Below are 25,716 nucleotides of genomic sequence, written 5' to 3'. Positions count from 1 at the left end.
TTACACAGGAGCAGACGAGGCTACGAAAATGATTACTCAGTGCGAAGGATGTTCATTGTACGAGAAACAAAAGCATTCAGTTCGAAGCATCAAACATTGCTCAATACCCGTATAAGCTCCACAGTAAAGATCGCTGCAACCACTCCTAATATCAAGGGAAAGAGCACGGTGAATGATTTCCCCAACAATTTCCATATGAAATGAATCATAGGTTTTGTGACCAAAAAGACAACAACAACCACCAAGAACATCATAATCGCGTAAGCTCGAGAAAACACCATCTTCATTGAAAGGTACTTATCCGATGCGTAGCTCATCACCCCATAAGCAAAATTCGGGATCACATTCATAATGTATTCCGTGGCATTATTGGCTTTACTTATAAAGTTTCCCACTCGACTTTCGAATAGTTCAATAGATACCACAGATTGCTCTAGTCTCTTTTCTATAGCAACCAATGAGTCATTCAATGATGACTCAAATGAGACTACTACTTTTTGTCCCGATGCGTTCAAGTACAGAACAAACGCTTCTGAAATTTGGTTTAGTATTGTTTCAGTCTGTTGATTTATAGCCCGTCTTTGTACCTGCAAATCGTCAACATTGTGGTTTATTAATGCATTGATTGACTGAATCTTGAAAGCAGAAAATTGCAACTCTCTCTCCATGGATTCAAACTGGCCTCTTGTAGACTCCCGCAACTCCATAGCGTATTCGTTAATTCCCTTCATCCTTTCAAGCGCAAGATTTTGCTGGTTTAAAAGAATGTTATTACCCTTTTGCAAGTCGTCCTGCTGTTGTTTCAACTGTATTTGATTCTCTCGAATCAACTCATTTATATTGTGCAATTCTTTTGTGAAATACTTGATATGACGCTCAATTTCATTTAAATTAGTGTTTACACCATGGTACGATTCTCTTATGATAATGAGCGCATTGTTCAATGACAATTCAAAATTCTCGTAAAAGACATTGAACGTTTGATTCACGGAATTTGCAGCCTCTTTCCTCTCTTCCATTATTTCGTCAATCAAATTGAGCATTGCTTCAAACCTTTTCTTCAACTGCGTTTGAACCTCTTTTTCGTCGGCTTGGGACTCCAACAAATCATTCAAAACAGACTGAAATAGATTCGTCACGTTGTTGTAAATTTCAACAATTTGCTCCTTTTTCAACGGCAAGCTGACTTGATGACATACCTCTTTTACACTCCTATAATTACCACTATAACTAGTCCAGAACTGGGGTGACTTCTCCAAAAATTGAATGCACTTGTCAATGTTTCTATGCCGAATTTGGTGATTGCAATCGAGTGGATATTCAATTCCGGCATTTTCCAACTCACATATTGACAACTCCAAAGCCACCTCTTTTTGCTGAGAGGAGGTTATTGTTTCTATTCCATCTAAACATTGCGGTAGTATCGACAGAAGAGCCTGTCTACTGCAATCATCTTTCCAAATCTCTAAAGCAGGGAGAGCATTTAAGTAGTTAAATCTCCCGCTCAATGAAAGCCCTTTTGCAATAGCTTGACCCCAAAGAAATACACTTGTAGATGTCTTCATTACCTGCCTCCCCGACCAACTGAGCAACTTTGACTTATATGGACACCACTTTTGTTTTATAATATCTATTTCAACACCTGAAACAGATTTGAAACATCAATACTCATCCCATCCAGGACTTACACAACGAAATCAAGAATTACCAAAGCCAAAACAAGGAGCTGTCACCGAAGTGACGGAAATGTGAACAAGATTATTCGAGCAAGCAATGGTAAGACACCCTTGACCATTGGTGTGTCTGAAGATTGACTCATGATCTCGCTCAATAGCTACCCAGCTGATAACATTGCGCAGCTAGGTGTAGGAGCATCTATATCGACAGCTCATGATTGAGACTCTCCTCTTCTATGTTACATTAAACATCAATGATAATTTAGATAGCCTTGTGTGTGGTGTATTCTACAACATTTGTGTGAGTTTCAAACTCGATTTCAAAAATATCGCTTCTGCCAAAAATTTTCAACTTTTCAAGAACCCATCCACTAATGCTTACAAGAAGACTAATACGACAACTACCTAGAAGGTACACTACGATCCTGTTTACTCCCAACGAGAACAAACATGTCTTTGAATCAGAAAAATTGAGTCCCAAGGAGAACTTTGACGCCATTCCAAATCAACCAGATGTTTCCAACATTGATAAAGTTCATCATGAAATTATAAACCCTGAGGAGGTTGCCGATTTAGTAACTAAATTGAATACAAATGATGTATTGATATCCATTCTCTCAAGGAATAAGCATTTATATGGTGACGAGGACTATGCCATTCAAAGTGTCAAGGATCAGGAGGTACCTCCTGTTGTATTTCCATACTCGAGCATACTTCTTAGTTGGAAAGAAATATATAACAAGCAAATCAAAGATTTAAAAGATATCGAGCCTGTCAATGAAGGCTATCCCAAAGTAGATGCCAAGTATTTGGGCCTTTGGAAGCGTACATCGTTGGACGAATTTTTCAACAAATCAAGAGCCATTAAGAATTCTACATCAATCAAGAAGGGAACAGTGCAACCATCAGAAATCAAGGGTTTATTTACAGTTGAATCAGCTTCGAACGTGGTTTTGAGTACAATCGATAATCTCGAGTCTCTCGAAGAGTATTTATCGTTCATCATCTCGAAGGTTCCATTGTTCACATTTCAAGGTGCAAAGGAGTTGTTGACCCGCGTGACTTTGTTATCTAGCGAAGTTGGTGTTAGTGGGTCCTCGTTGAACCAATTGGCTTGTACAGTTATTGATTTGCATCCGAGAGTGTTGCGAACATTGCAGCATGACATTAAAGATCGATTAGCTTTCGCAATTATTGCCAATAATAGAGAGCTTGCCACAAGATTAATCCAGGAACTTATAGATGGGTCAGCCTGCCCATCGCAAAAGACAGTCGACAGTTTTCTTGAAACCTACAAATTTCAAGATCCAGTAACTACTTTACGAGAATTGACGTTTTTAAAATCCGTAATACATCACCGTGAGTTGAGCGAACATGCTTTCAAACTACTCATTCAAACAGTAAGGGATGTCAATGAATTGATAAAGCTAGTGTCGCTACTAAAGAAAACCCCCAACCTACTTCAAGAGAAGCAATATGAACTATATGCCAAATTGCGCCAGTTAACGACATCAGAACTAGTCACCACCCAGTTTATACGTTTCTTGACAAAAAACGGTATCAAATTGAACCCGCTTTTAAAAGAGAGGGTCATCAAAGATTACAACAGAGATCCGGAGGTCATAACTGCGCTTAACAAAGGTATTTAATAAGTAATGTATATATGTTAGCTCAATCGTAGATTGTCAAGTTCAATAGAACCCCTGCTAGAATTTACTGAATAATCCTCGCTTGGCCGTTGATTGCTGCGTCGTATGCCACTTCTAAATGAGCTAGTTGAATGGTTTCGATCCCTGGTCTCATCACCTTCTCCTTCATTCCTTGTGTAAAACCCATCAGTGTACACAACAAACCCATCATCACTCGAAGTGTCATTCCATGAGTGCTCCATAGCTCTGTTTCGTAATATCTTCATCTCGTCATTAGCATATGGGTGGTCGTAGTTTTCAAAAAATTTCCTACTCGATATCGACCTCTTAATAAAGCACAACATCGAAGTGATCAATGCCATTGAAACAATGGGCAATAACTGCATCCACCCTAGGTAACTCAATCTAGGAACAAATAACAAAATGTCAGCCAAAAACGCTAGCAATGTCGTTAACACGGAAAATATAGTAAGGATTAACATTATATTCAAATAAGGGCTCAAATCTCGTTCCTCTTTACGATTTTCAACTGTATTTATATGGGCTTCATCTTCATCATCATCAAACTCAACATGTCCATGATTTTCCTCTTCTCTTTCGTTTCTTAATGGATTCACTTCACTCTTTCGTTTTCCCAGTTCCATTCGATCTTTCATTCTGTCCCAGCTTTCCAAAGCATACAACATAAAGATGACAATCAACAATAAACTTGAAAAGCAAAACGCAACAACATGGACCACCAATAGTTTTGATATTGTGTATCTAACATAAGACGGTAGGACAACCCCACTGAAACTTCTACTGACATCGTTTGCCAAGTCATAGAAGGAGCTATTTGACGACGGGTAGCCTATTTTGGGGCTACTACATCTCCCAGCTTGGGTATCACATATGCCAAACACTCCAAATTTTACATTCTCGAAATGTGAAAGATAGATGTTACCTCCAGGGGAAGTAAGTGGAACTGAAATGACCGGTAGTAGCTGAATGACCCAACAAACGGTGCACAATATGAGCAAAGCAAGGAGAGCCTTGTACATTATTGGAGTGGAAAAACGGGAGTGGTCAAATAAAGAGTGGTTGTTGGCATGTACCGAATGGAAGTGTGATCAAGTTGGCGCGCGAGGTGTTAGTTTGGTTCTAGTTGTGTTGAAAGAAGTGGTTGATTCGAGCTCAGGCACTTTTTTTGTGTCATCTGTATGATTTTCATTTTTTTGATTGTCAATTTTTTCAACAAACGATAAATGCATAGAAGCAAGTACCTTATCTACATCACAGTCATAGTGATAGCTCTACTATCTTTCAAGAAGTTCAATTTCATCCGCTGTTTCACCATGTCATCAAAAACCCCGCCTTATTACAAGGAACTCCAAGTTGCCACACTTGCTGTCAAGCGAGCATCGATATTGACCAAACAATTAAGTGATTCAATCCTGCAGGCTAAATCAGGAACAATTACTAAAGAGGACAAATCACCAGTTACAATTGGAGACTTTGCAAGCCAGGCGATTATCAATAACGCTATAAAGTTGAATTTCCCCGATGACGAGATTGTCGGTGAGGAAGACTCGCAGGATTTGCAAGACAATGCCAAGCTCTCTTCTGAAGTGTTGAATTTGATCACCAAAGTGCAACAAGAGACTAGTGAGTACGACGATGTGATTGGGGATATATCTAGTGAGGAATTAGTTTTTAAAAGTATTGATTATGGAAACTCCGAAGGTGGTGCAAAGGGCAGATTTTGGGCATTGGACCCTATTGATGGTACAAAGGGGTTTCTTAGAGGTGACCAATTCGCAGTCTGTTTGGCATTGATTGATCAAGGTAAAGTTGTTCTTGGAGTCATTGGATGCCCCAACTTGGCTCAATACGTGGAATCAAATGAGAATCACCACGGAACTGTTGGCGGATTGTACCTGGCCATAGCAGGTCAAGGCTCGTACTATTCCGATTTGTTCATAACTGGATTCAAACCATTAGATCAACAACAACGTATACATATGTCAGAACGTGAGTCTCCCAATGTTTTAAAAGTCGTGGAAGGTGTTGAAAAGGGCCACTCTTCTCACTCAACACAAGCCCAAATCAAGGACAAGATTGGATTTGATCAAAGCACAGTTTCTAAACAAACGATTAATTTGGATTCACAAGTGAAATATTGTCTATTAGCCAGCGGTCAAGCTGACATCTATTTACGTTTACCTATAGATGATACATATAGAGAAAAGATCTGGGATCATGCAGCTGGAAATGTGTTGGTGTACGAAGCAGGTGGTAAAGTGGGTGACATTCACGGTACTACATTGGATTTCAGTAAGGGTAGATACTTGAACTCCAAGGGTGTTATTGCTGCCAACAGCAAGGTTTTCAACACCGTTATTGACGCGGTTAAGGATGTTTTGAAACTTTAATTGATGTTCACTTTGTTGCCACCAATAACGTGTGGGGCTACTTCTTGCAACCATGATAATTCAATCGCTGAACAGTTTCTTGCATACCCCTTTGTAGTAAAGACGTATTCAATATACATGATTGCATCTAGATTTGATTTCCCAAACAATACAGATGATGGATGTATGCTAATCAACTGACCGCTGTTGAACGTTCTGAACGATCTATCTGGCATTCCGACAGCTGTGTTTGTAATGAATCCTTTCAAAAAAGATTTTAAAATGGCAGGAATGTCTAAAACTTCATCTCCATCTTCAAACTGCGAGCGAAGTTTTGCCATTTGTTTATCTTTTTCATTCTCCAGGATGCTGTCATCTTGTTTGACAGTAGCCAACATATACTCTTTCAACTGATTCTTTATTTTCAGCACATTTTTAAACCCCTTGTAACTAAACATCATTTCTTGACACCATTCTTTACCCAAGGATTGAAACGATTGATAAAACTCATACAATGCAATCAAATCACCGTTAGTGTTTCCCTTTGGGCAATAAGATCTTCGTTTAAAATTTATTTCATCTCGTTGCTCCCCAGATACATTCAAGATCAAATTATCAACTGACAAACAAGAGACTATGTCAATCACTGGAGCTAAGCAACCCAACTCAGTAGCACTTATTAAAACTACTGACAATTGTGGCGGTAAAGGCAACACACTCATTTTGTACCCGAGATTAGTAATCTTTCCGGCGTCATTCAACGCACCTAACGTATACAATGTGTTTAAAGCACTCAAAATCAGTTCTTGTCCTGGGTCTTCGAGCCACGTCCAGTTCAACAAATCATCTATACCTAGCTTCTTCAACGTCAATATCGGCAAGATGATATCATTTCTTTTGATTTCAGATTCTTGCTGTTTAGGTAAACTCAAATATTCACTTTCCTGGTACAATCGAAATACCTTTCCTGCACATTCTCTTCCAGCCCTACCAGCTCGTTGCCTAGCGGAAGCTTGTGAGATTGGAGTTGTGAGTAAAGTGGATAATCCCAAATTGTGTTTCCAAATTTTGACTTTCCTCAACCCCGAATCAATGACATACTTGACACCGGGGACGGTGATTGACGTTTCAGCAATGTTTGTCGCCAAAATTACTTTTCTACGTCCCTTGGGTAATTTTTCAAAAATTTTCAGCTGCTGATGGGGACTCAAGGCAGCATACAAGGGTAATGGGACAATCAATGGTGCTTCTCGGGGTAATTGAGGCGCCAACTGTTCCAATGATTTGACACAGTTGTCGATTTCTTCCTGTCCTGCTAGAAAGCACAAAACATCACCTTCAGGCTCAGTTATATTCACTTTAATAATTGAACGAATAACACAATCAACAATGTCCTCATTACTTTCGCCAGTAACGTACATTTGCGTCACTGGGTACATCTTTCCTTCGACGTACAAAATAGGAGCATTATTGAAAAAACGGCTAAATAGCTCTGCATTCAATGTTGCTGACATTACAATAACTTTGAGGTCTTTACGAGCACCAGAAACAATCAACGATTTCAAAAACCCCATAATTAAATCAGTTAAAATCGTCCTTTCATGCGCTTCATCCAAAATGACTGTGGTGTATTTTTTCAACTCCCTGTCCAACATAATTTCTCTCAAGAGCATACCATCGGTGAGGTATTTCAATTTGGTTCTGTGGTTGCTCATATTGGTGAATCGGACTTGGTATCCAACGTCTGTGCCCAATTTGCATCCATACTCTTCACTAACTCTAGCAGCTAACGACGCTGCCGCAACCCTTCTTGGCTGGGTGACAGCAATCGCTTTGCTGTTCTCAGGAATGAGAAACTGCGGTATCTGTGTTGATTTTCCGGAACCAGTTTCACCAATGATTATTGTCACTTGATTTTCCGATACAAATTGAGTGATCTTTTCTTTGTGATGGTATATAGGCAAATTTCGCCGTACGTTTAGTAGCTCCCTTGCTCTATCTGATAGTTGTAGCGAGGATCGCAGGATATTGAAATTGTTTGCATCATCAGAGTCTGAATCTTCCTCATCAACGTATTTGACAACTGTAGACTTACCTTTAGGAGTAATTTTTGGCGCAGCTCCATCCGCCTTTAATGTGGAAGACTCTTCATAGACAGGTTCCTCAATAGTCTCAACCTTGGGTCCTGGGGCAATGCTATTGGTAGTTGCAACCTCATCGAGATCATTGAATTTGATCTTCTTGTTCTGAGAGGAGTTGGCGGGTAGTACCTCAACTTCTGGCGAAACACTCTCATTCCCCTTTGCTTTCGATCCCTTACTTCTCTTTCTCTTCCTCTTTTTGACAAGATCCTGGCTTGAGCCATTGGCTTGGTTGTCCATGTTACAGGTGTACCTCTTGCAGATAAAAAGAGATGCGAAAATGAAAAATGAAAAATAAAAAGAAAACAAAAATTGATAGATTTCTAGACATTTCGAAACACCAAAGTGATATGTTGAGAACTACACTAAGACAACAATTACGCCGACAAATTAGACTCAACTCATCGTCAACTTTACCCAGAGATACGGTGACTGTAATTCCTACAGTATATGAATTAACAGAGGGAAAGGACATAACTCCCGAGACTAGCCCGGATACATCGTTGATCAGCTACTTACAATCAAGACATTTAATTGAATCATTGACCGATGACAAACTATTTACTATAACCACACGGAACAATATCTCAAAGTTCAAACTTTATTGTGGTGCTGATCCAACCGCACCAAGTTTACATTTGGGAAATTTATTACCATTGATGGTGCTACTACATTTCAAAATCAATGGCAGTGATGTATATGGTTTAGTAGGTGGTGCAACTGGTCAAGTAGGGGACCCCAGTGGAAGATCTACCGAAAGAACTGCGTTAAACGTAAGTGAAGTTGAGAACAACGTTGGTAAAATCCAGAAACAAATCACTACATTTTTATCCAATGGTATTGAATATGCCAAATCAAGACAATTCCCCATGAATAAAGCCATTGGTAAAAGCAACAGTGTCAATAATGAAACGTGGTGGAAGGATGTTAAGATGTTGGATTTTTTGGCAACTTATGGTCGTCACATTAGAGTCAGTGCAATGTTGGCTCGAGATTCAATTCTGTCACGATTAGAAGGTGGCGGAATAGGATTTAATGAGTTTACTTATCAAATTCTACAAGCATATGACTTTTACCATTTGTACAAAGATGAAAAGGTCAACATGCAAGTTGGCGGAAACGATCAATGGGGCAACATCACTGCAGGTATTGACCTCATTTCACGATTGAAAAAGCAAGACGAAAAGACTCGTGAAGCATTTGGTGTAACTGTTCCATTATTGACAACACCGTCAGGGGAAAAATTTGGCAAGTCTGCTGGAAATGCCGTCTTTATCGACCCACACTTGACCACGCCATATCAGTTGTACCAATTCTTTATCAACGTACCGGATGACATGGTTAGCAAATTACTCAAGGTGTTTACGTTATTACCGTTGAATGTTATCGAAGGCGAACTACTCCCCAAACATCAAAATGATCCAGGATTGCGTATAGCCCAAAGGGTGTTGGCAAGAGAAGTGGTGGATTTAGTGCATGGCGTAGGTGTTGGTGACGAAATGGCATACATTACAGGATTCTTGTTCCCAACTCCAGACCAACCTTTTAATGATCATGTAAATGCAGACAAGTTGATTGAAAATTTCAAAAGGTCAGGCATATTGTACAAGTTTCCGTTAAGTAAATGTCATGACATAAAGTTGAGTACATTGATTGCTGATATCACTGGTAAGTCTAAGAGTGAAACGAGAAGATTGATAAAGTCAGGAGGTGTATACTTGGGCTTGGACAGAAATCAAGTGGAAGACCCCGAAGATGTGGTATTATTTGATAAAGATCATCACTTGGTGGATGGTAAGTTGATGTTATTGAGGATTGGAAAACAAAACTACTACGTTGTTGAATTTGTATAGGTCGGATACTCATACTCTTGTATATAGAATTGGATCGAAATTTACATTGAAATTTGAAAAGAGAATTGGTGTAATGAAACTGGTTTGAATTAGGCCGAGGTTAGAGAGGAGCATCACACAAAAATGATAATAAACCTGTTTTTCTCTCTTCGGGGTTAACTTTTTCAGGAATGACCGTGAGTATTATCACCCAAAAAGGGAGTAATAAAGAGACAACCCCCCGCGCACATAGGCACAGCCTCAGCGTTTACGAAAGAGAGTATGACAAATAGTAAGACATATTCTAGATCCTCTACTTCATGACTAATCGTATTAGTACCTCTATAAGGTATTGCTTCTAGGGGGATGTATCACCGTATCATTCCTCGCCCCCCCCCTGGTAGCAACTATACTTTAAAGACTCAAAATTATTCCGCTTCTTTTTTTTTTTTTTTATCTCGTATATATAAAGAAGTTTACAATCCCACCCACACCCCCTTTTCACTTACACATTGAGTTACCGTTCAAGTATTAAACGCATTATGTCCAAGTTCTACGACTTAACCCCACTCGATAGCAAAGGAAACCCATACCCGTTTTCAGAATTGAAGGGTAAAGTTGTCCTTATTGTCAATGTTGCTTCAAAATGTGGCTTTACTCCTCAATACGAAGGGCTCGAGAAGTTGAACAAAGAGTTTGAAGGTAAACCAGTTCAAATTTTGGGCTTTCCATGCAACCAATTTGGAAACCAAGAACCGGGTTCAAATGAGGAGATTGGATCTTTTTGCAAGTTGAATTATGGTGTTACATTCCCCGTTTTAGCCAAGGTTGATGTCAATGGTAACAATGCCTCACCAGTTTATCAATACTTGAAGAGCCAGAAGTCAGGTTTATTAGGATTGACCAGAATCAAATGGAATTTTGAAAAATTTTTGATTGATCAGAACGGAAATGTTGTTGAGAGATTTAGTTCATTGGCCAAGCCAGCGGATATTGCACCAAAGATTGAAAACTTGTTGAAGAATAACAAGTGATTTGTTGAATGTTGATTTGATTAATTATATAGCCTTAATAGTTTAATTTGTAATTGAGTTTATTAGTAAGTACTTTATGTCTTCAGCAGTAATCACAGCTAGTTAATAGTGTGTATTGGTTTTAGAAGAGAAGCAGATATGTGAGATGGATGTTGTTGCCTGTTTCGCAAGCGCAACTACGCCGTGCGAATGAATCAACTAGCAACTCATAACTCAATCAAGATCAATCAACTATCCACAATTTTCTTACAATGGAAGAGCAGAAATCTGATCGAGCAAAGCTATTTTCTGGCACGAGAAGCCGAATCTATTCGTGTTGCCCGTTGTCGCTACTATCACAACTGGCCGTTTATAGCCCATCTGATAGCTGTACTCCTACACAGGCGTTGCACAAGATTACACTTTTGTGGAATGATACTGACATGTTCAAGAACTGAGTCCAGTACTTTTGAGTCATTACCTATTCCGGTGATCCTATTTGATTCGTGTTGAGGTTTTTGTATAGTGGATCGGTTCTCTCCGGTACAGGGCCTGAACTAATTAAACACAACTATATGCAGGATGGATAATGAATCATAAATTTTTCAACAAAGGAGAGAGAAAAATTTTCGTTATAAAAACCCCTATATAAGTATCCGACAGTTCTCCCTTTCAAATCTTTTATTCAGACTTTCTTCTATTGGATATACTTTTAACAGACAACAATCTATTTATTATTTTAACAATGTCTTTCAGAACCAATTCCATTCGTATGGCTAAATTAGCCACCTCGAAAGCTACTTTGTCAAAGAGAACTTTTTCATTGTTGGCTAATGCTACTAGAACTTCCACCATTGCCAAGGCTTCCATGCCAATGATGGCTATACGTGGTGTCAAAACCATCAATTTCGGTGGTACTGAAGAAGTTGTCCACGAAAGAGCTGATTGGCCAAAGGAGAAATTATTGGACTATTTCAAAAATGATACTTTAGCTTTGATTGGTTACGGTTCTCAAGGTTATGGTCAAGGTTTGAACTTGAGAGACAATGGATTAAACGTTATTCTTGGTGTCCGTAAGAATGGTGCTTCTTGGAAGGCTGCTGTTGAAGATGGTTGGGTTCCAGGTGAAAACTTGTTTGACGTTAATGAAGCTGTTGAAAAAGGTACCATCATTATGAACTTGTTGTCAGATGCTGCTCAATCTGAAACTTGGGAATCCATCAAGCCTTTATTGACTGAGGGCAAAACCTTGTACTTTTCACACGGGTTTTCACCTGTTTTCAAGGATTTGACTCACGTTGAACCACCAAAGAACATTGATGTTATCTTGGCTGCTCCAAAGGGATCAGGTAGAACCGTTAGATCCTTGTTCAAGGAAGGTAGAGGTATTAACTCGTCATATGCCGTTTGGAATGATGTGACTGGAAAAGCTGAAGAAAAAGCTATTGCCATGGCCATTGCTGTTGGTTCCGGTTACGTTTACCAAACCACCTTTGAAAGAGAAGTCAACTCAGACTTGTATGGTGAAAGAGGATGTCTTATGGGTGGTATTCACGGTATGTTTTTGGCTCAATACGAAGTCTTGAGAGAAAATGGTCACACTCCATCTGAAGCTTTTAATGAAACCGTTGAAGAAGCTACTCAATCATTGTACCCATTGATTGGTAAATACGGTATGGACTATATGTACGATGCTTGTTCAACCACTGCTAGAAGAGGTGCTTTGGACTGGTACCCAAGATTCAAGGATGCATTGAAACCAGTCTTTGAAGACTTGTACGAATCTGTTAGAAACGGTACTGAAACCAAGAGATCTCTTGATTTCAACTCACAACCAGACTACAGAGAAAGATTGGAAGAAGAATTGCAAACTATCAGAAACATGGAAATCTGGAAAGTTGGTAAGGAAGTTAGAAAATTGCGTCCAGAAAACCAATAAGGATAAAAGCAGCTTTGCCTCCCCTCACATGTTCACATACATGTACCCCCCCCCCCTCCACACACACTTTAATGGTCAATGAATGACTTGCATTTTATTCAATTCTAAGCAACTATTTTTATTTTTTTATTGTATAATCATTTCAAAGTAATTTATTATGGGTTTATCAAAAAATAACACACAAACAAAGAAAACAATTGTATAGGAACATTGCATATAGGTTTGTCGAATAAACACTGTGTTCCGTTAATATTATAGGAGCTTGCGTAGAGCTGTAAAAAAGCTAGTTAGTGCTGTTGTTTTTAGTTTGGTATGTCTCTCGTTTCGCAATCGTACAGGACCATTTTTCGTTTACATACGGGAAGCCTCACATTTTTAAACGGTCCACTTGTTGAATTCCACGAATCACACCATACGTTAAATTGCAATACTACTACTGCTATGCCTGAGATCGATCCAGTAGATGATGTAGAGGATGCTTGGGATTACTCATTCCCACCATCAACGGATTCGCTTCCATTAGAGCAATCTTCGACTTTGCAGCAACCACAAGCTACAAATCCAAGACCAACAAGACTAAACAGGGCCAATTCAGATGAGCAACAGCTGCGACAGCTTGCTCAACAGATTGAGATAATTAGCAAACTAAAACAAGCTGAAAACTCAGACGCGGGTTCAACTGGTGTTAGATCATCAATATCATTGACATCCACATTTAACAAAACGCCGTTGAATCCGTTGACAACAAAGGAAGATGCCAGTTCAGTGATTTCAAAAGACTCAAGTACACAACAGTCCACCAGTGATCAGGATAGTAAAGACAAACCCCGATTCCTCAAAAATCTTCAAAATATTGATGCTAATAATCAAGCAACGTCGCCAACGTCAAACAATTCGAATGATCTTGATCGGAAACTAGGATCACCCAAAATTATCGCATATCGTAAATCAAAGAGAACGGTTAGTGAGAGCACATTTGATTCATTTGATCCTGCAACACTGTTATCAACACCCCCTCCCACAAGTAAATATGACACTCGATTGTACGTTGATGAATTTTACAAAGATTCGAAATATAGATACGCCACTATCAAAAGGAACGTTGAGTTTCATCAGCTTTTCAATTCCCTAGACTTGACAGACCGTTTATTGGATGATTTTTCTTGTGCATTGAGTCGAGAAATCTTACTTCAAGGAAGAGCATATGTTAGTGAAAGCTATCTTTGCTTCAACTCAAATTTGTTAGGGTGGGTTACAAATTTAGCACTCAAATTTGAAGATATAGTTAAGTTTGAAAAACGATCAACCGCGGGATTGTTCCCCAATGGTATCAGCATCGAAACGGAAGACGGAACTGTTCACACGTTTGCCAGCTTCTTATCACGAGATCAGACTTACGATTTGATGACTACTGTGTGGAAGGGGAAAACGGGAAGAACAAATCAGGAGCAACTGTTTGACTCTCCCCAGATGAGCCACAATGATACAGCATCAATAACTAATATGACGTCACCCAGGGTTCAGTCTTACATTATGTCGCTCGATGGCGATGACGAGCCTACACCCGGAGGAGCCCAAAGTAATTATGATCAAGAGGATTCAGGTGACGATGATACCTCTGATGAAAATCCAAGAAATGGTGAACTATTACCAGCTTTTGGATCGAGCACCAAACGTACGAAAGTTGCAAAGCTCAAACCGGAATCCAAATATCAAAATCTTGGTCCCGATGCTCATAGACCAACAACTGCCAGATACACCAAGTTTCCCCAAGAGGTAGATTTAATTGAAACCAATATTGACGCACCTCTTGGTGTAGTGTTTTCCATATTATTTGGATCCAATACAGAATTCCAAATTGATTTTTTAAAACGTCATGATGGACTGGAAATTTCAGAGATTCCACAATTCAAATCCTCATTTGAAGACCCAACATTATTGAAAAGAGAATATAGTTATCGACGTCAATTGGGCTACTCAATTGGTCCCAAATCTACAAGATGCGAAGTGACGGAAACTATAGAGCACATGAATCTCGCTGATTATGTTGTTGTCACCACCACAACCCAGACTCCTGATGTACCCCTGGGCAATGCATTTGCAGTAAAGACACGTTACGTTTTCAGTTGGGGTGAACTGAACAGTACCGATTTATTAATCAGTCTATATATTGAATGGAAGGGCAAGTCATGGATGAAATCAGTGATTGAAAAACTGTCAGTTAGCGGTTCCACAACCACTTTAAATGAGTTGGTCAAAGAGGTCAAAGAGGAGGTTGAAAACCATGTCGACTATGCCGAGGGGCCAAGTGAAGCTGTGCCAAAAAAGAAAAAGAAAAAGGATCTTGATGAGACAAAAGCGGAGGTGAAGAAAGCGGTGGCAACAACCACAGCAACCACCACAACTGCAACAACTGAAGCTTTGATTTCAAGGATCTTGCACCCTGGTTACCTTCTCGCTTTGATTGTGATATTGCTACAATTGGTTATCTTGTATAAATTGATTGTTTTACAAGCTGCATTGGAGATGCATTTTCAGGGTCACATCACAAGATGAGAGAGACACCTTCTTAGTGGATCCGCTCCTAATAATGAGTTATGAGAAACTACACCTCGCTAAATTACTATATCGTAAATTCCTATTCACATGCGACGATATAGGCTCTATATACAATGCTTTGACTTTGGCTTCTGCTCTCCACACCACACCCGTCTCAACATACTCTCAATGCATTCGCAGGTTCCTCCTCGAATCTTTCAATGATGTTCATGTTTTCAATCGTATGCACCACAATCTGATTACAATCCTCATTCAATTCGAATATAAATACCCCACAAATGACCCTCTCCAAATCCTTTTGTTTCTCTTTTGATACACCCATCACTGCTCCTGTCAATTTCCCAATCAATCCCGATAACGACACATTTGTACCCATTAGTTTCTTGGTGTCTTCATGTGACCATTTATGCGAACCAAAATGGGCATTTGATGTAGATTGAACTCCCAAATGCTCACAATTGGGCATGCATGTGCTCCATCGAACATACACTTTTGTAGTTGTATCAAACATGCATTGAGGGTCGGGCTTTTTGGATGTTTTGATGCTCGATATATGGAGCTTGACTTGGGGGCTGAGTATTATTGATGTGATGAATAATGTAATTGCCTTACATGCACTATTATACGTTATAGTTCCGTGTAATTTTGGTAAATAATTTTCATCAAATTGAGACGGACATATTCGGAGATAGATATTATTGGAGATCAAGTCTTTTGATAAGTTGTGTTCTAGTATATTGGGGATTTGAGTTTTCAATTTGTCAATCAAGTTCAGAAGATTCATCTTTTGTTCAAGTTCATGTTTTTCCTCTGGAGTGATATCGTCGCCACCTTTGTTACCAAGTGGTGGAATTATACTAAATCGAGTACATGAATTGGTACGTGTCAGTGGAAACGGTGGAAGGAGGTGCCTAGGAGGTGTCAATGATTTTTGCTGTTGTTGAAATTGATGAAATTGCTGGCGTTTGTCAGATTGTAACTGCAGCCTAAACGACGGCGACTCTCTTGCTAAAAGTGCCAACCTCTGTTGTTTGTATAGCACCTGTCGTATAGGTGCAGTTTGTGGTATTCTCGACATTCAATTTTTGGTGTGACAGCGGCTCCGATGATCTAAGCAGGCTTTAGGGGTTCTTTGTAAACTGAGAAGTTATTTTTTGGGGTAAAAAAGTAAAGTAGAGAAAGTGAATCGCTTTACGATCCAGCTCCAAACTCACAAACAAAACTAACACAGAAACTACGAATTAGAGTATTTTCTCTATAAAACCATAAATAGTAATATGTAGAAGCGTTCAATTGTATCTCTCAAAATTGTTCTCTCAGGGCCTTTGCATCGACATAAACACATCTCTGTACTTCATTTTGGGTCAAGACATGCTCACTCAACCAATCACTAGCAACGTACCTTGCGCCACAAGCCATACAGGTACCACTCATTGGTAACTTATCTCCCAAAGTATGAGCCGTTTTGCCTCTTGCATCGTCAAACTTGAAATGCAGATGCAACAAGTGCTTCTTGTAATCATATGGCCGGTTGAAGTTTTGTGTCTTGTGATTACACATCTCCCTTGGGTAAACACATTGAAACCTACCAATTTCGTTATGTATTCGCATGTGACGAGTTAAATCACGACTAATAAACTTGTCGCATACAGGACATACAGCTCCTTTGCTTGCCTTCTTTTTGGGGGCTGGTTGCGCATTGTTTGGGGAATCTTTGACATCAGATCCTACTGACGCTACACTATGGGGAGAACTATGGTCCGATAGCGTCTGATTTACCGTTGGGTGTACTTCGTGATCTTCATCAGAATTTATGTACTGGTCAATGTTGAACAGTGGAATGTCTGCCGAGTATGTCGATTGTGAGTAGTCGTCAACATCAGCACCTGAAGCTTTTCCAGAGGATGATTCATTTTGAGACACATATGGATCAATTGGTAAACCCAAGGGAGTGAATTCCTCCTTCATAGGTTCTTGGTGCAATTCCCTCGTTTCCTCTTCTTGAAACTGGGGCATTGAGAAGCCCATAACGTTTGAATCGACCAAGTCTTGATCCTGCGCACCCGATACCGAGAACTCATCCGTCTTGTTCAAGTACACCTCAAATGACTGATTGAAATTATCCATTCCACCATCATGACCAATAGCAGGGGAAAAGTAGCTTCCGTTTGCAACAGGTTCAATCCCAGGTGTATGGTCTATTTCAAAGTAGCTTTTCGTAGGAGGATCCACGGACGGAGTCAAATTGATCCCCGGAACAGAACCATACAAGTTACCTTCATTCAATTCCATGTCTTTCTTCATCTCAAATTCTTCACGCGTTAGTGTCATGGAAAGTCTCAGTGGACCATGATTGACACCACCACTTGGAGCTCTGTTCCAGTAATCTGTTCCTGAATCTGATTGGGATGAAGAAACAAGCCTGTTTGGTAAATTGGCTCTTTTGTTGATTCCATCCAACTTTAAATGAAATCCCGGTTTTTTCCTTGGTCTTCCTCGCTTTGCTTTTACCTTGGGTCCAAACGTCGACTCTTTTGTAGCATATATTGGTTGTGGGTAGCTGGATGGTTCATAATCATTAGGCACATTCAGTGAGGTATTGGAATAAGTTGGCAAGTTTTGTGTTTCATGTCTTTCAACATCAGCTGGGTATTGATAATTTGCTTGTTTGTGAGGAATGTTTAATTGTGGTGTTCGCGTAGGTGCATGGTGAGGATTGAAAGGTTGATTGTATGTCGGAGGATATGAAGACTGAACACTTCCACTCTGTTGTGAGTAAACTTGTCTTGGGTAGGGGTACAGCTGGGGTACAGTTTGTTGTTGATGTTGATTATAGTTGGGTAGATGTTCATGAAACTGTTGTGGTTGTGATTGTGGTTGTGGTTGTGGTTGTGGTTGTGGTTGTGGTTGTGGTTGTTGCTGTTGCTGTTGCTGCTGCTGGTGTGAATGCTGTAGCTGCTGGTGTGGAGGTTGATAATGCGGTTGGTTGAATTGTGGTTCTTGCAGGCCATTATTGTATCCCTGATACTGCTGTGGCTGAGTAGTTACATTCTGATAATCACGATGTAGCTGTTGTTCTTGATAGACAGGTTGTGCACTCTGATCATAGTGAGGGTTCGAGGACAAACGATATTCATCATTTCCATGTTGCAGTGCAGTCACATCAACCGGTTGCTCATAATTATGCAAAACCTCATAGTCATGCATAATATTATGGACCTCTTCTTCTATCGACTTGTCAGTGTAAAAAGTCTCAATTCTTGATGATGGCACTGAAATGGCGCCTCTATCCACAAAATAGTCATTACCATTCCTGTGGTAATCAGGAACTTGACGATAATCGACTTCTTCCGGTTGATTCAATGCCTTGGGCTCTTGAAAAACGAAATCTGGCGTTTGATTACCGCTCTTTTGCAAAGCTTGTGCCGACTTATTGTAATGTCGAAACAATGACTTGGACAACTGTGAGTGATAATTTGATTTGCTAAACTGTGGATTAGGTGACGAATTATGGTCAACTTCGTTTAAAGTCATTTTTGCTTCAGCGCATATGGGGGTGTAGATGAAACAATCTCTTTTGTGTAAATGAATTGATGATAATATTTGATAAATAGAAAGTTCAAGTCTGGGTGAAGTGTGCTTTAGTCGTTCAATATGTTTGGTTTGGTGATGATTACTGTTATTTATGGTCTAGGTTGGAGTGATCATATAAATTTCTTGTGGTTCTAATAATTTACAAAAAGATTTACGAAATCCGTCTTGGTTCTTTTGTTCTTAAACCAATTTTCTTTTTCATTTTTTTTCTTTTTTTCCTTCATTTCCCTCTTTCTGTTGGAATTTCTTTGCTCTTTATGACGATGCATGTACCAAGGCTTAAAAGAGAACATTATAGTGGGAACGGAAGCATGGAAAAAAAAAAAGGGAAGGCTCGAAACGATGCAGTGGGTGTAATTGTAGCTGGATCTCCTTCGTAATTAAGGATCTAATTTTCAGATCGATATCGAAAGAGAAACAGATACTTTCTTATCAACTATAAGGATCTACTTAGAGGGATTAGTATGCCATAAGATGCAGATCATCCGCAATTTTTTTTTAAAAACTATAAGTTAGGCTCCCATTTCTCTCCTTAATTTTTGCAATTCATTGCATGCGTATGTAACATGTCAAACTGAAAAATTTTGAACTATTCTGTAAATCTTTGTAATATCGCATAATCTTGCTTCATCGTACACCTACTTAAAAAAAAAAAAAACGTCAAAAGATTCAACTAGAGACCACAACGACAGCTTGGTTGTGCTCTTTCGAAGTGAAGCCTCTTGATAGAATGCGCCATTTCAATAGAATCTGCAAGCTTCTCAAATATGGGGTTTGAATAAAGCTAAGCAAATTTGCCTTCTTTTGAACACAGGAAATTCTCGGCGAAATATTACCGAGGTAAACTCTTTTAACCGAGCAATGACGTAAGTCTCATACGCCACAATTTAATCATACCACACAATTGAAGTGTTGTTTACAGTTGAGAAATAATATCTTGGAAATCATATACAAAGTCTCCCAGTAATGGCAATCTGCATTGGCATACAAAACGCGGCTTCCCCGCAAGTATCTTGTGATTGGCGTGCACTTTGATCACAAATTTTTCTACACTTGCATCGAGTTGCAGAAACATCAAATGAATTGAAAAAAGATTGCTTCTATGCTGGAGTGGCCCACCCCGCAGTGTCAGTAGACATTCACCTTCCTCCCGGAGTTCTGTAGTAAGCCAATTTCACATTCTATGGATAGGCGTGTAGATAACGGCGAATTGCTATGCCTTACCCCTTACTACCTCATATTGATTTGGTTAGTTACATAGGTCGTGGCTAGAGCATACATTCTTACATGCACGAGCAGTGGTACTCTGTTTCTAGCGTCACTAGTCAATTGAACTCGGTCAAGTACAAAATTTTAACTTTATCACGTGCTTGTATTACGTAATTGGAATGGAAAAAAACGGAAAAAGATAACCTCAGTAGCAAGTATTGAGCTTGGGAATTGACCGAAAAATTTTCAACAGCACTTTGCCACAACTTTACGAATAGGATTGGCGGTGCTTTTGTGGTAGTTACATCTCGATGACCTTCTATATCTTTGCAAAAGATTATTGGTCGTTTGTAATTGTGGTAAGCTTTCCTGCGACAAGTTCAGCGTGCCTTTGTGATATCTCAAGATTCGCAGGATCTTGAAAGGTATTCTTGCTGCCGTTTTTGGTAGTTGACGGACTGCTTACGGTGGATTTTGTCTTGCGATCCGACCTTGTCTGAGAGATTCCAAAAATGTCTTAAAACTATCTCCAAGTTTGGTTGCAAAACTGGGAAGATCTTGTCATTTATTGAGATAATACCTGCATTCTCATAAAGCCGTGTTTGAGAAAAGACAACTACTTCAATTTCTCAGCTCTAGGGCGTTGGCGCAGTTGCCAAGGTGGATGATCATAGTGAAGCATACTCGAGCACACTATATTGCGAAGTTTGTGTAGCACTGTATTAAAAATCGAGTTAGGGAGACATACAGATGCCAAGTTTAAATAAACTGCTGCAATTGTATACTGTTGTAATGTAGTATCGGTTGTATAACCTGCCTTTTCCGCGTTTGTCATGGAAAGCGCAAATTCGATCGCAATGTATTGGCTGCAAAATGAAAGGCAACTTCGATTTTACCAAAGCTGAGTAAGATTTTATTCACCACCCATTTGGACATGAGTGACCACCCCTCCACTCACTACTACTTTTCCTTCTCATTAACCTTTGTAACCGTACTCGCTAAACTTTAAGGAACACTACTAAAAAAGTTTATCACATGCAAAGTTCACAAAAACATACTTGGCAAAGCACTACCGAAAAGTAAAAAAAAAAGAATTTGGATCGGATCTGTTGTCGTCTAGCACAAATTTTACGCACTTGACCGTTAACGACAGATTTCCAAACTACAGTTGCATCTCACACCATTTCTCGTAAATGGAGGTTAAAATTATTGCAAAATGAAAAAGCGCTGCACAAAAGATTTTTGGTGATGGGTGTGGCCCAATATTGTTTGTTTCAGTTTATCATTTTTTGCCAGATGTAGTTTCTGTACTCTTTTGTCACAGCATGAAGATGCCTCAAGGCAAGGGGATTCAACAATGGACCTGGCTTTTTCAAAATTGAGGCTCAAGTATGCATGCATAGACACGGTTATGATTCTTTTTCTTTTTCTTTTTTGTTTCAAAAGGATATGCGCTTGGTTAAGTGAGGGAAATTTAAACTTTGAACTAAAAAAGGGTCTCTTTATTTTTTTTAGTACATACATACATACATAAAATGCACTTTGTAACTTCTATTTTAACTCCTGAAGTATCTCGATTGGCTTGGCCTTGATTTGCTGTTAACTTTCAACTGTTCGATTAGTCACACATCAAGAGGGACAGACGGATGAGCTCGCTAGTTCTCATAGTAGATCAAATATCCCTCGGTTTACCATACACGTCCACTGAATAATCACCTGCAACTGGTTCTATCTTGGATCAAGTATGGGACATCTCTTGGTTAAATCAGATGTAAGAATATGCTCCTCCAACCAATCCTCTCCGGTAAATCGTAACCCACAAGGACATGTTCCCCAATGAGGCAATTTATCACTCAAATTATGCAATTTCTTCACTTCGGGATCATCGAAGTTATAATGTCGATTGAGTAAATGTTTCTTGTAATCATAAGGACGATTGAATTTACCCAGTTTATGACGACATTGTTGCTTGGGGAACTCACAAGTGAATCGAGATTCAGATTGATGCGTACGCATGTGACGTGACATATCTCTAGTTATTCTCTTGCCGCAAATTTCACATACACGATGATCAACAAATCGTGCTTCGACTAATGGGATGGGGATGGAGTTGATGTTTGAATTGACAAATGATGTCATGTCGGGGTACTTTGCCACATCCATGGGCTGTTGTAGTTGGTGTGGGTGGTACTGATGGTGAGGTTTCAAAGTTGGTAAGCTTGTGGGTGCAAATGACCCTACGGTTGCCGATTGGTATGGTAATGGAGGGCGAGTGTATATCGGTTGTGCTTGTTGTGGGTATTGTGTCAACAGTGGCAGCAGTTGCAGATGTAATATTTGAAATTGAGCTGGAGGCTGTATTGGTAATGAATGAGACGAAACTTGCAGCAAGTGTTGGCTCTCATCATGATGTAAAGAAATTGGTTGCGATTGAATGTACATATTATCTATTGATTGTGGCGGTCGATGTGAAGCAGTAGTGGATGATAAGTTTGGGTTTGATGTCGACGATACTGACGTAGGCTCAGTTGTGGTATAATTAGCAGTTTGTCTACTGTGATCTGTGTGTGCTGTTGATGTTGGTATTGATGAAGACGAAGCTTCCTGACTACTACCCAGAACCAGATACTGTTGTTGTTGTTGTTGTTGTTGTTGTACTGGCACAGACCCAGTACTGGCTGGATCAATTTGATTCAATGTTTCATTGGGATGCAAGTGTGATTGAAATGGAGGTTGTAATTGTTGACCCACAGAATCAACATTGGTATTTACACTTGAAGTAGATGCATTTGTAGATGTGGTCATTGCGTCTTGCACTAAGGTGTCCTGTCCCACTGACTGTTGCCGTTGTTGTTGCTGCTGCTGCTGCTGCTGCTGCTGCTGTTCCATTGCAGCAAATGGTATTTGCGACAGCAGTATAAGCTGATAAGATGCTAATTGCTGGTGTGGCATCACTGGTGAATGTGGATGTGGTAACCCAGAAGTATATCGTTGTTGCATTTGCGATTGCTGCGCTTGTAGTTGTTGCTGCAACTGTGGTGGCAATGTATGTTGCGGCTGCAATTGTTGTATGTATTGTGGATAAAGCAGTGGTGGAAATGGTTGTTGTTGCTGTTGTTGCTGTTGCTGTATCGTATTCATATTGCCAGCTGGCTGAAATTGTGGTTCGTATATCTGATTCTGCACAAATGCTGGTTCCGCAATCGGCGCCCCGTCTTGTACGCCTGATTGCGGTAGTTGACCATGACCATAATTTTCGTTCTTTGACATGTCTTCTTGTTTTTATTTATTGTTCCCTTTAGGACCTTTTCCTTTCCATCAAGTTCCCAGTGAGTTAATGCAAACTTTAGTTTCATTTACAAATTTTTGTAAAGCATATATTTTGAATTGGGCAAAATTGTAACGTATTGAACTGGAAGGTTGTCTGATTTTGAAGTACAGTGAGATTTCAGCTGTACTTGTACACACGTTTTAATAATGTTATACCGTTGTTGATACTTTAATTATGCCCGGGTTTCGTATATTTTACTTTTTTTTTTTTTTGCAACGAGGGGTGAGTTTAAGTTTTATGTAATAAACTTGCTTCGATGCACCTTTTATTGATGGATATTTCAACCTGAATGACGTAGTAAACTGCTTTTGCTATCCTATATTGAGGTTTGGTTCCCCTTATTTTTGCAAATTTTACTGGGGGTTGTTGCAGGAGAAGAAAATAAACTTAGGGTTAAGCGCCCAAAAAAAATTAACAGGGAAAAATTATATTGGGTTTTCCTTGTGTATTGTGATCTCCTTGAATCAAAGGTAGTAATTGAGAGCTTGTGGGGTAAAAAGTGAAGTTGTAGGTCGAGTGTGTTTGCTTATTCAAGTGATGGTGAATGAGTACGTTTTTACGAAAATTTGAAGAATGCGTTTTATTTATATATAAAATGTATGCCATACTTGAGTATAGGAGGAACAAGAGCAATGCCTCTGCTTAATACTTAGTGAGGAAATATTTCAATATTGTGTTCACTTCTTTTCATCATCATTATTATTATTATTTTATCAGTACCCATGAATAACGTACACAAAATATAGTGGTTTAGTTTAGTTTCGTTCACTCAGATATGATTGCGTAATTTTCTTTGTTATTTTTTTTTTAGTTTAATTTTTTTTTTTTTGAGTTTTTTTTTTTTTTTTAATTTTTAATTTTTGTTCTTTTCTCTGTTCGTACTTTTTTTTCAACTTCTTATTGTTCAACTTTAAAGATCTTTAGAAAGAGAATGTTTTTATTTTAATCTTTGTGGACTTTGCATTGCAGAAAGTGAAAAATAAAATTGAGATTACCCATGACTCTTTTGTACCACTTCTTGGATATTGCAGACTCACTTCCAACTTCGCATAACGTTCTACAAACACGACATACGAAAAAAAAAAAGCCGACCTCACTTGAGAATGTACATCGTACATGTAGGATGACACCACTTTTCTTCTTCTCTCTCTTCTAAATGCATATAGAGAAAGGGTTGTGCTCCAATTTATGAGAACACTCGTAATTTCTTTGGTGGTAATTCTTATTCGTGTACCATCGATTTTTCTTTTCCGTTATGCTTAGTCATCTCTTTTTTTTAAATTTTTTTTTCTATTTTCCACCGATTGTCTTCCCACTTTAGTTGTTAAATCATGCGTTAGCAAATCTTTTCATCAATCTCTCACCAAGTAGAAATTGACGAAGAAAAGACAAGAGACGAGTAAGAGGATCGTCCCTGCAGTTTAAAGATCGTTAGTTGTGGCGGATGATCAAGTGCTAGAGAATCTTGAGAAGTTCAATAAGGCGTTTGAAGTTTGACATTTGATGCATCAGCTAACACGCATGTACCCATTAACTCCGTCTTTTTCTTTTTCTAGTCTCCAAATGCAAGGGTTAACCAGTTGGCATTAATAGTTTGTTTCGCCGGTAGCCAGTACGTATTGCCCCATTTTTTTTTGAGGTTTTTGGTTCGTACGTGTTTGTTGCCATTTTTAGCGTGCGTTGGAAACGGGTCTTTTGGATCCTGCGACTAAAGGGGGCCGGTAACGGCAGTAGGTAACTAGAAGCGAGATAGTGGCTTTGTACACGACAAATTAGATATCAGCACATAACTTTCCGGTGTGTGACCCTTCGCCAGGTTACATCATATGTTTGCAAAATTGCCAAATGAATCTCACACTTTTAATGCAAATTGCCTTTAGACGTTCTTCCAGTTCCCTTCAGTATCCGAATAACATCATTGGATACTGGACTTTACACAAAAATATATGGTTGCGTTATTGCTCGATTTAGAAACTCACAGAACAAAGAGAAGAAGAAAAAAAGATATTTGAGAAAAACCATTACATACTGCGTGAAATTTCGTAAAGTAAAGAAGTGGTGCATATCACGCAAAAATGTTCATCAAAAGGCGAAGGAGTTTTGCAATAAAGTCTAGTGATAGTGGTTATATTTTATAGAGAATGACTGACCGCTTCGATTGCATCCAAATTGCTTCTTTGTCTAAGCCAACTCCATCACTTTTACAAAAGCTTCCCATTTATACCGCTTATCTTGTAACACACGAATCAACAGATTTTCAAAGAAATGGAACCTGTCACGCGAAATAATAGGGGAAGAGCTTTTAAAGGCGCCTATCCAATACGTATTTTTGCTCTCATTTAGGCGAACCCAAATATGCTCGTCGTATTGGTCGCTTTATTTC

General features: G+C 39.2%; 12 protein-coding genes across 12 annotated transcripts; 6 read left to right on the top strand and 6 right to left on the bottom strand. All coding sequences in view use genetic code 12, as the record gives it.

Moving 5' to 3' along the window:
• Positions 1-89: 89 nt before the first annotated feature.
• Positions 90-1,565, bottom strand: KAR5 (Kar5p; the record flags this gene model as incomplete). The annotated part of the gene is made up of 1 exon (XM_036809268.1): positions 90-1,565. The coding sequence occupies one exon, from the start codon at positions 1,563-1,565 to the stop codon at positions 90-92; it is 1,476 nt and encodes a 491-aa protein (XP_036663087.1).
• Positions 1,566-2,050: 485 nt separating this feature from the next.
• Positions 2,051-3,325, top strand: CPAR2_603200 (uncharacterized protein; the record flags this gene model as incomplete). Its single annotated transcript, XM_036809257.1, has 1 exon — positions 2,051-3,325. One exon carries the CDS (start codon positions 2,051-2,053, stop codon positions 3,323-3,325), a length of 1,275 nt encoding a protein of 424 aa, XP_036663086.1.
• A 17-nt stretch (positions 3,326-3,342) lies between these two features.
• Positions 3,343-4,365, bottom strand: RIM9 (Rim9p; the record flags this gene model as incomplete). The annotated part of the gene is made up of 1 exon (XM_036809246.1): positions 3,343-4,365. One exon carries the CDS (start codon positions 4,363-4,365, stop codon positions 3,343-3,345), a length of 1,023 nt encoding a protein of 340 aa, XP_036663085.1.
• A 204-nt stretch (positions 4,366-4,569) lies between these two features.
• Positions 4,570-5,736, top strand: CPAR2_603180 (uncharacterized protein; the record flags this gene model as incomplete). Its single annotated transcript, XM_036809235.1, has 1 exon — positions 4,570-5,736. The coding sequence occupies one exon, from the start codon at positions 4,570-4,572 to the stop codon at positions 5,734-5,736; it is 1,167 nt and encodes a 388-aa protein (XP_036663084.1).
• Positions 5,733-8,096, bottom strand: CPAR2_603170 (RNA helicase; the record flags this gene model as incomplete). The annotated part of the gene is made up of 1 exon (XM_036809224.1): positions 5,733-8,096. One exon carries the CDS (start codon positions 8,094-8,096, stop codon positions 5,733-5,735), a length of 2,364 nt encoding a protein of 787 aa, XP_036663083.1.
• Positions 8,097-8,206: 110 nt separating this feature from the next.
• Positions 8,207-9,709, top strand: CPAR2_603160 (tyrosine--tRNA ligase; the record flags this gene model as incomplete). Its single annotated transcript, XM_036809213.1, has 1 exon — positions 8,207-9,709. The coding sequence occupies one exon, from the start codon at positions 8,207-8,209 to the stop codon at positions 9,707-9,709; it is 1,503 nt and encodes a 500-aa protein (XP_036663082.1).
• Positions 9,710-10,230: 521 nt separating this feature from the next.
• On the top strand, positions 10,231-10,722 carry CPAR2_603150 (glutathione peroxidase; the record flags this gene model as incomplete). The annotated part of the gene is made up of 1 exon (XM_036809201.1): positions 10,231-10,722. One exon carries the CDS (start codon positions 10,231-10,233, stop codon positions 10,720-10,722), a length of 492 nt encoding a protein of 163 aa, XP_036663081.1.
• Positions 10,723-11,446: 724 nt separating this feature from the next.
• Positions 11,447-12,640, top strand: ILV5 (ketol-acid reductoisomerase; the record flags this gene model as incomplete). The annotated part of the gene is made up of 1 exon (XM_036809190.1): positions 11,447-12,640. The coding sequence occupies one exon, from the start codon at positions 11,447-11,449 to the stop codon at positions 12,638-12,640; it is 1,194 nt and encodes a 397-aa protein (XP_036663080.1).
• Positions 12,641-13,081: 441 nt separating this feature from the next.
• CPAR2_603130 (uncharacterized protein) lies at positions 13,082-15,196 on the top strand (the record flags this gene model as incomplete). The annotated part of the gene is made up of 1 exon (XM_036809179.1): positions 13,082-15,196. One exon carries the CDS (start codon positions 13,082-13,084, stop codon positions 15,194-15,196), a length of 2,115 nt encoding a protein of 704 aa, XP_036663079.1.
• Positions 15,197-15,353: 157 nt separating this feature from the next.
• CPAR2_603120 (uncharacterized protein) lies at positions 15,354-16,277 on the bottom strand (the record flags this gene model as incomplete). The annotated part of the gene is made up of 1 exon (XM_036809168.1): positions 15,354-16,277. One exon carries the CDS (start codon positions 16,275-16,277, stop codon positions 15,354-15,356), a length of 924 nt encoding a protein of 307 aa, XP_036663078.1.
• Positions 16,278-16,501: 224 nt separating this feature from the next.
• Positions 16,502-18,733, bottom strand: CPAR2_603110 (uncharacterized protein; the record flags this gene model as incomplete). Its single annotated transcript, XM_036809157.1, has 1 exon — positions 16,502-18,733. The coding sequence occupies one exon, from the start codon at positions 18,731-18,733 to the stop codon at positions 16,502-16,504; it is 2,232 nt and encodes a 743-aa protein (XP_036663077.1).
• Positions 18,734-21,730: 2,997 nt separating this feature from the next.
• Positions 21,731-23,272, bottom strand: CPAR2_603100 (uncharacterized protein; the record flags this gene model as incomplete). Its single annotated transcript, XM_036809146.1, has 1 exon — positions 21,731-23,272. One exon carries the CDS (start codon positions 23,270-23,272, stop codon positions 21,731-21,733), a length of 1,542 nt encoding a protein of 513 aa, XP_036663076.1.
• Positions 23,273-25,716: the final 2,444 nt, after the last annotated feature.

Source organism: Candida parapsilosis, contig 005504 (genome assembly GCF_000182765.1).
Source record: "Candida parapsilosis strain CDC317 annotated contig 005504".
Lineage (NCBI taxonomy): Eukaryota > Fungi > Ascomycota > Pichiomycetes > Serinales > Debaryomycetaceae > Lodderomyces > Lodderomyces parapsilosis.
Note: the sequence above shows the minus strand (reverse complement) of the source record. Positions and strands in the feature narration are given on the sequence as shown.